The sequence below is a fragment of the Oreochromis niloticus genome, linkage group LG18 (genome assembly GCF_001858045.2).
Source record: "Oreochromis niloticus isolate F11D_XX linkage group LG18, O_niloticus_UMD_NMBU, whole genome shotgun sequence".
Classification (NCBI taxonomy): Eukaryota; Metazoa; Chordata; class Actinopteri; order Cichliformes; family Cichlidae; genus Oreochromis; species Oreochromis niloticus.
In genome coordinates, this window is record NC_031982.2 from 24,217,120 (window position 1) to 24,230,728 (window position 13,609).

General features: G+C 38.8%; 1 protein-coding gene across 1 annotated transcript in view; it reads right to left on the bottom strand.

The window, feature by feature from the left end:
* Positions 1-708: 708 nt before the first annotated feature.
* LOC100690840 (retinal-specific ATP-binding cassette transporter) overlaps positions 709-13,609 on the bottom strand; it is a 45,256-nt gene continuing 32,355 nt past the window's right edge. The window contains exons 32-50 of the mRNA XM_005476632.4: positions 12,941-13,222; positions 12,678-12,710; positions 12,437-12,542; positions 12,272-12,346; positions 11,816-11,985; positions 9,919-10,096; positions 9,681-9,796; positions 9,332-9,479; positions 6,290-6,413; positions 5,894-6,023; positions 5,634-5,754; positions 4,876-4,938; positions 4,490-4,596; positions 3,661-3,802; positions 3,250-3,384; positions 2,854-2,957; positions 2,560-2,652; positions 2,152-2,401; positions 709-1,668 (exon numbers count right to left, since the gene is read on the bottom strand). Coding sequence (XP_005476689.1) covers positions 1,552-1,668; positions 2,152-2,401; positions 2,560-2,652; positions 2,854-2,957; positions 3,250-3,384; positions 3,661-3,802; positions 4,490-4,596; positions 4,876-4,938; positions 5,634-5,754; positions 5,894-6,023; positions 6,290-6,413; positions 9,332-9,479; positions 9,681-9,796; positions 9,919-10,096; positions 11,816-11,985; positions 12,272-12,346; positions 12,437-12,542; positions 12,678-12,710; positions 12,941-13,222 — 2,494 coding nt within the window. The 3' untranslated portion in view covers positions 709-1,551. The remainder of the gene's footprint in view (positions 1,669-2,151; positions 2,402-2,559; positions 2,653-2,853; positions 2,958-3,249; positions 3,385-3,660; positions 3,803-4,489; positions 4,597-4,875; positions 4,939-5,633; positions 5,755-5,893; positions 6,024-6,289; positions 6,414-9,331; positions 9,480-9,680; positions 9,797-9,918; positions 10,097-11,815; positions 11,986-12,271; positions 12,347-12,436; positions 12,543-12,677; positions 12,711-12,940; positions 13,223-13,609) is intronic.

A 13,609-nucleotide genomic window follows, 5' to 3' on the forward strand; every position in this document is an offset into this window, starting at 1 on the left:
AAAGGCCCTGGCCAGAGGGTGGATTTGAACCCAGGACCTTCTTACTGTGAGGCAACAGTATTAACCATCGTACTGTATTTGCAAGAATTTTAAGCAAACTTTCTTTTTTTCCACTTTGTCATTATGGGCTATTGTATGTATAATTTTGAAGTGAAAAATGAATTGATCCATTTTGGAATAAGGTTGTAACATGATAAAATGTGGAACAAGTGAAGTGCTGTGAATACCTTCCAGACGCACTGTTGATGCATGACTTGTTTGCTCTCCCACAGCGTGCTACTCATGCTCATCAGCCTCATCGAGATGACCATATGGGCAGAGAGTGAGCATCAGATCCCCACCAGAGAATTCATTAGCAGCCTTGAAATTGCACAGTGCCATCATCCTTCTGTTTCTTTGAGGTAGCCAATGGAATTCAGACTTGTGGGCGGCCTGAGGCAATGACACCACCACTCGCTGAAGGAGAACAGTAATTGGACTATGTGTCAGATAAATCCAGGTTGTGACAAGCCACTCAGCACAGTGTCGCCTTGGCCCCCGATGCAAAGCTGTCTCATAGCCACTGACTCAACTGATCTGTGTAGTTGCTTCTTTAGCTTTAGAATGGAGGTCAGTGGAGTCGCTGTAGGTCAGCAATGTGAAAAGCCTTTCAGTTCCTCTTTTTGAGCATCCCACCATAACACCAAGGAGCTTTGAAAGAAGCACGGGAAGGCTGAAATATTTAATAGGAAATACAGCACTACACATTTACATAACACCACACTTCACATATAGCTCATGAAACTCCTTTATTTGTGACTGATGGAAGTGCAAATCAGCTAGAAGGGACTGCACAGAGCATGTGGAAAGCATGTTAAACAGATGTCAGTTGCAAAATAGATTTCCTCTTCAGCCTTGATATGCTTCTTCATACGTTTTTTTTCCAAGAGGAAAACATTGTACTATTTTGTACTGACACGAGGAGACAAAGCAGCACGTAGATGTAAAAGACAGCAGAAAAAAGTAATAAAATTACATCAAAAAAATACTGACAAGAACAGAAGCAATCGTAAACATGTTTTGCATTTAGACAGTTCAACAATACATTGCATGAGTCTTCATTTAAATATTATATATAAAAGTGACAGGTGTTCATTATAATAGACAATAAAAATAATGCGTAACAGGGTGTTAGTGTATTCGTTAAACATACAATATGTACACTTTTATACAAGCCAGTCAGTCTAAGCAGAAAAAACTCAATCTTTTGTTTAGCTTGATGTTTAAAGTAATTCAGAAAGTGTCAAGTCAAAGCAATGTGTCAGACATTATTGATTTTTAAAAGTTATGTAAGATGAATCTCCACTTGCAGCCAAGAGCTTGTCAAGTTTGACTGTAGTTCGAGAAGCGAACTCTTCCACAGGTCAGTTTGGCAGGAAGCTGGTCACATTCACCTCTACTCTAAAAAAAACAGCTGGCTAGCAAAACATTGAAAGTTGTTGAATTTCAGTGTGTGACTTTACAGTATATTACTGCCCTGCGGAGTAACACCTCTACGTTTGCATGACTTTTTCATGTTTTCCTCTTCACCGGTGAGATCTTGATGTCTTTTCTTCCACCTGCGGTTCGTCTGTGTAACGTTAACTCCTCGTCCTCTCCAGCCTGTTGCTTAGCAAAGTTGACAAATACCTGAAAAACCGAAAGTGCGCCAACATTTTAATGCAAGTGATAAATTATAATGCATAGGATTAAATCAGAATTTATTTATATCCAGCAATACATAAGTGATATTTAAATGTCAGGGTTACAACAGCAGTTATTAGCAGATTATGAATATATGTATCAACAACTACAATCTCTCCTATGGAGGGGAAGATGTGTATACACAGATGATGTTTAAATAAACCATGCTATTATATGAAATATGTTTTCATAAGAGAAGTTCTAGCTGTTCATGGTAAAACTCCATTACATGCGTAATATGTTTAGTTATTTATGTACTCTTTATAAATGACAAAAATTGCAACTTAAAGATTGAATATTTTCATCTATGAATGCAGCGTGTTATTATGTCCGGAGGAAACTGACAGTTATTGCCTCCTTGTCATGGGACAAATAGCCTTACATTTTATTAACACAGTGTCATTTTTCATTGTTGTATGTCATCCAAACCTGATCCAGTGTTGTCTGGGAAACAGAGTAGTCTTCGATGCTGAGCCTGTCTTTATTGGCCACCACCAGCTGAAATATCCTCGCTAGGGAGGATGAGGCGATCTCGTACTGCAGCGTGTTGTAGTGCTTCTCCCGCTGAACGCAGCCAGGGAAACTGGTCTCCATAAAGCTCTCGACAGGCTCCAGCTCTGGGGACAAGCCTGCTTTAGCTGGCTTGATTTTCATCGTGACCACGTAGCCATCACCAAATCTAAATGAAGGAAACACAGCATCAAAACATTCAATATGTTTCCCTATGTGCTCTTATCATTAGTAGGCGACTTTATTAGTTGATATTAGCTAGAAATTGCCACTGTGACTAAATGACCACTTATATATTTAAATAGTAACAGTCAAAATATGTCTTACTTGTATTTGAGATGCTGAATGGTACCCAGACACTTGAAGGTTCCATTGACCATGATGGCCAGTCGAGTGCACAGAGCCTCACACTCCTCCATGCTGGTAAAAAACACAACAATAATCCATCTTTATTTTTACTGCTGCTGTTTCATGTTTATGAGCAATACATCATCATTTCTAGACCTCTGTGGCGAAATCAAGTGAATGCAAATGTAGCCATGATTTCATCAACAGTTAACCGTTTGGTCAGCTGGTGCAGCAAATGTGTCCAGATGATTTTAATTTCATTATTAGGCGAACCTGTGTGATGTTAGCACCACGGCCCTGCCATCCTGAATCACACTCATGATGGCGTTCCACAGGAAGCGTCGAGAGTGGGGATCCATCCCTGTCGTGGGTTCGTCCTAAACGCACAGAGCCAGAAACAGCCAACTTGAATTTCCGAGCACATAATTCCATGCAAACAGAGACCAAAACCTTTTCTTTATCAGCATATGGCAAAGATCTCAGATTTATGCCAATTTGAACTGATCTGCACAGTTGCTTGCCAGTGTATAAAACATTCGAGGCCAGGCTTGACTGAACCCATATGGCTTCCCATCTGGATTCATAGAGCATTTCATTGATAAATCCCTGCATAAAAATTTAAAAACCCAAACAATGGGCTCATGAGCTTTTCGTCACTGGCTAACTCACCAGCAGCACCAGGGCCGGGCAACCAATCATTGCGATAGCTGTGGAGAGTTTGCGTTTGTTGCCTCCACTGTAAGTCCCTGCACAGCGGCCTGCATATTCTGACAGACCCAGCTTCTGAATGCCCCACTCTGCAACCTAGATGGGGAAAAAGATTCATCTTTAGTGGCTACTTGAATCCAAAACAGTGATCTTTTATAATGGACAACCCACCTGTTACGATAGATTTCATAAAATATATGAACAAAATTAGTACAGAAAAGAAGAATGGGCAAATATTCAAAAAAAGAGAACAAAACCATTATGAACAAAGCAGATTTCTACTGCTTTGCTGAACTAAAGTGTCACTGGATTAGCCGAGTGAAAAACATCCTTAGCCTGTTCGATATGTAAAGCAGCTGGAGTCCAACTCACTCTGGGGATCTCTGACTCGGGCACCCCTCTGAGACGAGCGTAAAGGTAGAGATGTTCCCTGCCAGTAAGAAGCTCATCGATGGCATCAAACTGAGGGCAGTAGCCCATGTTCTGGTGCACATCCAGAATCTCTGTCAAGATGCTACAAAATAGGACAAACAATGCAAATCAGTGCAGTGGGCTGACGGAGCACCTAACATGGTAGGAATAACAAAACATCAGTCAATTCCAGAAGGGACAGATCTATAGTGATTATTTAAGAAAGCTATCCGAAGAAGCTCAGAAGCTGATTCCTCTCAACAGAAAACATTGCTTACCTAATCTTCTTGTCAAGTGCATTTAATTTAATGCCCATATTTGTCAGACAACAATTACTATCATTTGACACATCGGTGCTTCACACTCTTTGAATCCCTAGATTTTTGTTCAAAGACATTTTCCACTTAACTGAGCAGGTATTCTGAGGGGAAAACTGTGAATTTTCAAATAACTGGCATGAAACTCCTTGACAAAATGAGAATTTAGACTTTGAAGTCTAATTGTTATTCAAGCCCTCCTAGGCTGCATTTTTTTTCCAAATCAGAGTATCACAGTGGTGAGTTTAATAGTCTGATGGTGTTAACACACAGGTAATGTCAGGTTGACCTTCCTGTATTCAAACTATCTTATTCAGTGAACTGTTTCTGGTTTTCGCTCATCTGGAACTGTGTGCAGGATAAACCAAGAGCAAAGTTTTCCCTTTTTTCTAATGAATTCCATCTGATGCAACCCTGAACAGATTTTGTGTTCTATTATCCAGGGACCATTTTTTTGAATCAACTTTATGTACCTGTAACCAGCCACAGAAGCCTCTCCAGAGGTGACATCAGTGTCACCAGTCAGCATTTTGAAGGTTGTCGTCTTTCCAGCTCCATTTACTCCCAAGAGACCAAAGCACTAACAGGAAAAAACGCAAACAGGCTTATGAATGCACTTAAATAAACTCCCATTTATAGAGAATGAATCTCATATTCTATCATATTCGATCAAGCTTGATTAAACTAACTAGAAGAGATAAATATAGAACTGCACACTGCGAGGCGCATTACCATGCCGCTGTAATGCTCTAATGCCAAATCAGTTTGTCAGTTTACTTGAAGAGACGCAGAAAGAGAAAACTTATAGCAAATAGAAAAGAGTAGCAGGTCTCAATATAAATGTCCTCAGTGACTTTACCTCTCCTGCAGGGACTCCCACACAAATCCGGTCCACAGCTGCCCTCTTCCTGCCCACATACGTCTGTGCAGAGAAGGCAGGGAGACATTTAAGTTGTGTAGTGCTACTCGAACAATAAGAATTTATGTTTAAAAAGGGTGCTGGATTTTTTGGAAAATATTTAAATTAATCTTTAGCACTGCATTAAGTTTGCTATCCAGTATTTATTAAGAAAAGTTCTATGATTCTGGTATCAGGAAAGCACTCTCGCGTTACTTGAGACACAAACAAAAACAAAACAACTCCCAGCTTCTTTCCTGCTACGTCTCCATAGAGGGATTTACTTATGTTATTTACAGGCTGTTTTGCATTATAATCTAAATTTCACAACTTTTATTTCTTTTTCAGGTACTTGCATGATGAGACCTGTAGCTGGTAGAAACATTGCTAATGAAATTAAAGGGAGCTGTAATTCCAATGTGTGGCGACCTTTTCTGTATTCAGTACTTATCCCACTGGAGTTTTTTTTGAATGTTCCCACGAATACTAACCTTTAGTGCCTTCCCCTTTTTTTTAAATTTTTCATTTAACTGGATGCTGATGTGAATACAAATGAAAAGATGTCTGGAAATAAATTTAATTCTGAAACTGAAAATGAATTTAACAAAACTGGCCTGGAAGAAACCTTGAAACTTCTATTTCATACAGTCTTATAATCCAAAATGTGCAATTAAATATCACAATAAATATGAAATTAGTCGTTTGATTAAAATGTATACCTTAGAGAGGTCCCTGATCTGCAGAATGTCAGCCTTGCTCCCTCCATCGTAAATCCTCTGCCTCTCTGCTGCGACATCATCATCCTCATCTTGTGCAGGACTCTGCTTGTAGTCTGACAACCTGGGAGGTTTGGAAAAAAATCATCAGCACTGAAGTTTGTAGTGCAAAAAAGCTCCTCTGTTCTAAATTCTAACCCTATGGTTAAGTTACTGTTGTTTATTTAAATTTTAAGCTAGTGTGCTTTTAGCTGTGTTCTTACCAATGGTCCAGGAAGAATCTGTACTGGATCAGAAGATTAAGAATAAAATAAACAAAGCCTTCCACTGCCATGAAAGCAATGTTTTTTCCCACAAAGTCCCATCGGAAAGGGTCCAATGTGTAATCTTCACCTGGAAACAGACGAGGTCCAAACTCAAAATTTACCACAATTTTTAGTGATGAAGGGATACTTTATGCAGACAGTACAGATTTTTACAACACTACACTTAGTCTAGCCTAAAAGATCTACAGCGTGGTATTAAAAGTACAAACTACTAGAAACTACGAGAACCCAAATTAGCAATTTAGTAAAAATTTGCTTGAATATTTTCATCGAAAATTGTCCAAAGTATGGAACTTTATCAGCTAAAATGATGGATAGGTACACAGTACATACCAAACCGGGCATACACATCAGTAACAGCCTGGTTCATGGCCATGTCTATCAGCCCCCGTCCCAGGCAGAAGTGAGGGAACACCAGCAGGACTTTCTTCAGCCCCTCATTGAACACGAGCAAAGACTGGCACCACAAAAACACACATATACACATTAAGTTTAAGTTGCCTCAAACATCTAAATATAAAAACCATGTAGATATAATACTAAATGATTTAACGGTATGGGATAGCAATACTAGCCTAGATTTATCAGCTGTATTATGCAGAATATATCACATAATTGCATTTGAAATGCGTCAGATGTTCTAAGAATGAACAGCTCATATAAATGACCAGGAAATGCAAATATTCTACTTTGGTTTTGAGGGAAAGTTGAGCACCTAAAATATAACCATCCACTTATCCAGGTCATGGGAGCAGCAGTCCAAGCAGAACTGTCCAGGCCTCCCTCTTCTCAGTCATCTCCACCAGCTTTTCAAGCTAGCCAAGAGACATCTCTCTACCATGACCTGTGTCTACTCTAGGGTCTCCTCCCAAAACACCTCATCTAGGAGGCATCCTAGTCAGATTTACAAACCACTTCAACCAGATGAGGACCATTGCTTCATACTTGAAGGTGCTAATTTCCATCACAGGTGCTTCACACTTGGCTCCAAACCAACCCAATGCAAGATGGAGCTGGCACGACAGACCCAAACTACCTTACAGTCCCATGCAGTCACCTCAACAGAACATTGTCCTGTCATACCCGATATGCATTGGTCACTATTCTTTTGGGTACATCAGGCTTGTTTGGTTTCTCCCACAGCACCTAATCCAATTCACCGCTAAGTGATAATCAGCTGACATTTCACCCTCTTTTCACCCAAGTTCACACAACATATAGCCAGAGATTGATGATTAAAAAACTGATCATCTATCCTGGTTTCAAGTGCACTTCTAAACAGTGGAATCCACAGATGGGGTACAAAGAAGGCCCAACAAGGTCCACAAGCTAAGGTCTGGCTGCCACTCTTCCAGGCCTGGTTGCAGGGCGAGGTTCTGGTATCCATAGTCCAGGTGAGGTTTTCTTGTCTTTCTAGGGTTTGTCTGAATTGCCAGGTCTGCGCCTGGACCAATTTAACTTGGGAGACATAACCAGGGGCTCCCAAATCAAATTGGTCTAAACTTAGTTTCTCCTTGTTAAACTTTAAAAAGTTGCTGAAATTTTCTTCAAAGTAGACCCACCACCCAGTCATGCTTGACACTGGAGCAGATGTCTTTTCTTATGTTAATTGCACAATTGATATAAGAACAGCCTTCCTCAGCTGTTTCCCATTTTTCTCCCAAAGAACAAGACTCTAGAAATTAAGAAAATAATACTTTCTTTCAGCTGAAATAAAACCTCTTTCTTTCCAGTGATCATTTTTATGTCTTGCTTTGCCTACACAGATAAGTCTAAAATATAGCAATGATTTTTTTTTTTATGGGTTTTTATATGTATTCATGTATAAAGCAAACAGTTTTTTCACCATAGAAATGCACAAACTCTCTGAAATCCTTGGAAATATCATGCAACAAAAATATAGCCCACTTGACCTTCAGGTTCTCTCATGACTCATATGTCATGAGAGAAGCTGTGTACAGATGTGCATTGGACAGAACCATCTGGAGGGAAGGACAATCTCCATTTTTGTGAGCAGGCAGTCACCTGTCACGATGAGAGTACACCTGCACATGTCTGCCCTTTCCCTCCAACTTCAGTTTCCTTCTGCTTTTCTTTTTCCTTTATTTTCCACTTGCCAGCATAGGTGTTGGCAGTTGTTGTGGTCGACTTACATGTTCACACCAAACTGTCAATCAGGAGTCTAAAAGCCCTGCAGTTATTAGTTATCCCCTGCCCTGCAGACCAGCAGCTTAACTTCCCTCATGCTTCCCCAGCTGTGCCAAACAACTGATCAGCTTTTGTGTAAGCACCTACTATATAGCTGTTTTATAAAAGACAATTCCACTTAACTGCTTCAGTGTAAGGCTTCTAGTGCTCTGCATGCCAGCTAACTGTCACATTGTCCTGACTTAGTATAGATCTGCACCTAATGTCATGAGTAACACCTGTGCTTTCCTGCTATGGTGCTAAAAAGCCATATACTCTCCAACAGCACTCCCCTGACTCTAATCCTAATTCTGATCATTCTGTCCCTGCTGGTAAACATCAGCTGCCATGTGTTCAAATCCTTTGGGAGCAGCCATGTATTCAAAAAATGTGTTTAAAAAACATATTTTATTCATTCAGCCAGCAGGGAGCAAGAATAAAATGGCCATAATATTCACTCAGTGATATTAAAATACATATAATAATATGATATTATGACACCATAACATTGCTATATTATAATATTTTAGAATATAAACAGTCACTGTTACAAAATACTGTTTGGTGACAGTTTTATCACTGTATTGTTTTATGAAAAAGCTTTTGTGTGAGTTTGAAAAGGAACATTTGTGTTCTCATGTCTGTCTGCATTCATATGTTGGTCTGTTCTTGCTCTTCTATTTATCTTCTTTCCCACTGAAGAATTCCAATCCAATCTTACTTCCAATTTTCAAACTCAGTCTTTGATCCCCAATCAAACCATCACCTGCCGTCTCGTCCACCTCATCTTCCAGTGTCTAGACTTTACAGGTCTCGTCCTGTTTCCTATCTTCATTCAGAATCCTGTTTTGCTACTTCATCAAACCACCATATATTAACTTTTCATGAATTATTCAGTTTATTTCAGAAAAATTATATTGTTTGCTTTCAAATGTTCTGTCGCTATTGTAAAACATTTGTAATGTTTTATAAATGTATGTGATTCAGCTGTGGCAAACAGCATGGGCTGCTTCATTCCAACGGTAATAGCACAGAAAATGTTAACCTGTAGTTACTGGTGACGCTGAACTGGAATGTGAGTATAACTGTGCAAATGCAAAACATAATGTAAGATGTAATGATTAATTCAAATAAGCATTAAGTGCAGTGAAAGGTTAGAAGACTACATGATTTTTAATCAGTACATACCCGATTGTTTTCAAACAGCTCCAGGATGAAAGTGATGGCACTGCTGTTGATGCCTATGAACAGGTTGATGCAGGACAGAGACACATATGCTGTACTCGGGATGTTGAATATGTAGGACAAGGGATACATCATGGGTGTCACTGACCACCTAAAGGCAAGAGATTAAAAGACAAAAACCAACATATTTTAAAAAATTCTAAATTAAAAATATTCTCTTCTGTGTTTGTACTTTTAATTTTAACTTTTCTTTTAACTTGTTGTCAATTATTTAGTTATTCAGTTACTGTCTTGTTACACCATAGCAACAGAACAACAAAACTGAACCAAATTAAAGTAAACAACAGCTTACCCATAGAGCAAAAGGAGTGCTATTAGTGCTGGCAGGTTGGATGGTGATGTGTAACACTTTTTGTCAAAAGCCATGAAAATGCCAACTACCATCGCAGAGCTGAGAGTGTAGTTCATCTAGATAAACATGAAGAGTGAGTAAGAAGACAGAAATCCAATATTATGAAAAATAACTCTGATATTGGATATATTAACATAGAGTTATTATATTTCACTAAAGCCAGTCTAGCTTCACTTACCATGTCCCAAAAGAAGTTGGTCACCCAGTAAACTACAGGGCTGACCCCACTGACGAACTGCAGGTGCTTGGCTTTGGTCACGCGCTCCTGTATGAGGTAGAGGACGAAGCTAGCAGGGATGAAGGACATGGCGAAAATAACACAGATTGCCACCACGGCATCGACTGAAGTGGTCAGCCTGATGGAGGAAGCAGATGAAGTCAGTTCTGTATATTCTGGGGTTTGTTATTAAGAGACTAAAAACAATGCTGAATCCATGCTAAGTCACAAATGGTTTGAGGCTTTACGTTTTCTCAGAATTAATAATGAGATAATTAAAAATAAAAGCAATTTTTGGCCATAAACATATCTTTACAGTACTGTGCCAAACTCTTGAGCCACACCACATTTCTTTATATTTTAGAAAATATAAATAAAAATGGGAAATAGGTGCAACAATTTATTGGATCAGACAGATAGGCCAGATGTGTCTCTTAGGTCCTGTGTCAGGTCTTTGCTGGATTTTTTCATAACTCTTAAGGACATAATTATCACATACTGTTCATCTGTTGTAGATAGTTTTATAGACCTGCCACTTCTTCTTCTGTCCACCAGTTTTCTCTTCTTTTCTCTTTTTTTTAGACACACTGCACATCATGTGAGACATGCTGTGGTTTCAGCTAACAGATCTTCGGGATTCAACTTCTTGGTGCAACAATACGTTTTCATGTCTGTGAAACTCTGTTTTCTTTGGCATTTTTACAGATTGAACTAAAGAAATGGGAACAAATGATGTGTTTTTTGTGACAGGCTGCTAGTAACAAAGTGCTAAAAGATACAATTTAAAATTGGTTCTTTGCCAATTTGTCTGTTATGTGTAAACACAACAATATTCCTTCATCCCTTGAATTAGGTGCATTTTTGATAATTTACTGTTTCATAAGTCAGTGTTAAGTGGTTAAAAAAAGATTCCTCTGAAAATGGTCAGTTACAAAGTCTGAATTGAAAATGATTGAAAAAGAAAATCTTTCAAAGGCTGTCAGAAAGCTTCAGAACGAAGAAATTCTGGCTCATTGGAAGCAAAATATAAAGAAATGAAGGGTGGCTTAAAACCTCTGCTCAGTACTTGAACTAACTAGATATGCGACACCTACAGAAAAGACGGCGCATGTATACTAAGCTAAATCCAAATGGTGTGATACTTCACAGCTTAACATAAGAAACACAGACAGTAACTTGCACATTTAGGTTCGGATTGTTCAGTTTCTTCTCATAATAAGAGAAACAGGTCCCAAAATGACATAACAATGGTCTGTACATATGCATTTTTGCAGTGTCTATCACAACACCTGAATGCTGGACTTCAAAGACTATACGGAAAAGGTGGATTTAAAATCACGTGTGGTTTTTGAAGTCCTATTCTGAAAATATGGACTTGAGCATGTTGGCTTTCAGCATGCTGAAACAAGACGTGATGAGTAAGAAGTGAATTTGACGGAGGCTGTCCCTAATCACATCCTGGTTTAACGTCCAATTTACACTAATGTGACTAAATTAAATGGCATCATAATTTATCAAATGAAAATCAAATTTGATAAATAAGAAACTGAGACAGTAAAGCCACCAGGAAAATGTTTATAGTCACTAGGAAGTAGTAAATCAAGTGAAAAGCTGGGTCATTAAATATGGTATCTATAATAATATGCTGTATGTGCTGGTCATATATAGGCAATCAGTCTTCTTTTTGCATTTCACTTTGTGGATCATTAGAAAAGATTATAGGTTTAAGGCACTTCCCCACAGATTTCTACCTATGTCCATCTTTTATACAGTCTATGGTTGATTTACAGACTGCACAAACACATACATTTAAGCACAGCTAAAAAAAAAAAAAAAAAAAACTACAGTTATTACTCACACAGTGACTTCAGAAAGCTGCTCTTTAGTGAGGTTTAGTGGGTGGTTGATGGCAGTGATCCCGAACTCAACAGGGTTGGCATTTGTGGGTAGGAAGGCTCGCAGAATAGCATTATTAGCCACATTGATGAAGGCCACCATGGCGTGCCAGCCTTTGTTATTATACCACACCTGGCAGAGAAGAACAGAACTAATTGAGCACATCTCGCAACTGTTTGATCAGCCTGTTATATGACATAGAGGATCTGCAAATGTAGTCTTCAGAATAAATTTACAAGTGGAAAACATTTAAACTACCTTACAGGAATCAATCAATGACATGACAGAAAGTCAGAAAGTGAAAGGTTTGTAAAACAGAAGCAAAGTATTAGACTGTCAAACTGCTTGTGTTTACAGTAATTTCTGCCACTTTGCTATTTGTGGAAAAACCCACTCTTCTATCAAGCTGCACACCTACCTTTATATTGAATTCACTTTCCATATATCGTAAGAAAGTGCCAATGTCCCTCAGGGCAAGTCTGCTATAGTAACCCTGCAGACATCAGTTCAATATTATTAATTTTTATTGACTTATTTCAAACTTTCATACTCGATCTGTAAATCATAACACAAGAATAATCACCCCAGTGATGTTGAACATCCGTCCCAGCTGATGAAAAACGTTCCGGATGTCTTTAGGGTCCACATCCAGGATGGGGAGTTGCCCTCCAACTGACAAACCTCCATATCTGAGGATAGAAGATTTCCACTCACATCACAGTTCCTCACATCAGCGTGTCTTTAACACATCGCTGTGTCGTTGTAACAAACGACAAAACAAAAATGGGGAAAAAAAACATTGAACAAAGAAATAAAATTGTTACCTTTGTTCATTCACCCAGTACTTGCTCTTCAAACTGTGAAAAGAAATGTAGTTTTCATTAAGGAGAATGATCATTACTATTTGCTGTTTGCCTTTCTTTTTTTAGCTCTTTGTTTTTTCTTTTGCCTTAAACCTTTTCTCCTTTTAATTTCCTTTTATACATATTTTCAGGCTCTGTGAGGGCTTTTAACACACTTGTATTTCTTTTTTAAATCCACCTGGTTTTACCTTTTGAGTACAGCTTACAACTACATTCAAACTGACCTAGTTCTAATAAGGCTGGGGTAGGTTTTGACCAAGTAGTCAGAGATGTTCCTGTCAGTCAGATCCAGCATTGTGTCTCCCGTTGGCTCCAGTCGCTGGCGAGGGGGCAGACCTCCTGCACCATCTGGACAGATGGGCATCATGGTCAGTTTGTTACTTGTGCTGCACTGGCAGGAAGGTGATGGGTTTCTCTGGTTCCATGCAGGACTTTGTAAGATGTTGCTAACCGCTGGGGAGACATCAGGATAATCCCACTCTGGGGTCCTGTTACTGCAGGGAACTCTGGAGGGAGAGGAATGAAGAAATTAAACTGCAAAGGTAAAATCACTCATGTGGTAAAGCTACTATCTATGTGCTGTATATACTTAGTTGTAGTTTTAACCATACACTGTATATAATTCAGCCATTGGATTATTCTTTTTAATGATGCTTTTTTTGCTTTTTGCAGTTCTCCATTTAAATGAAGTTTAAGCAAGAGTTCAATAAGGGTTTTTTTTTTTTTTTGCTGCCCTAAATTCTTCATTATTTCATTTTTGTCAAAATTCTAAATTTTAATTTTGCAGCTCTTTTTCACTTTACTTATGCTCTGCAAACCTTTCCTGCTTTTCAAATTCATTGTAATATCTCACTGTGCCTTTCATCCCTCCTCCTCCCCACACCCAGCTCATT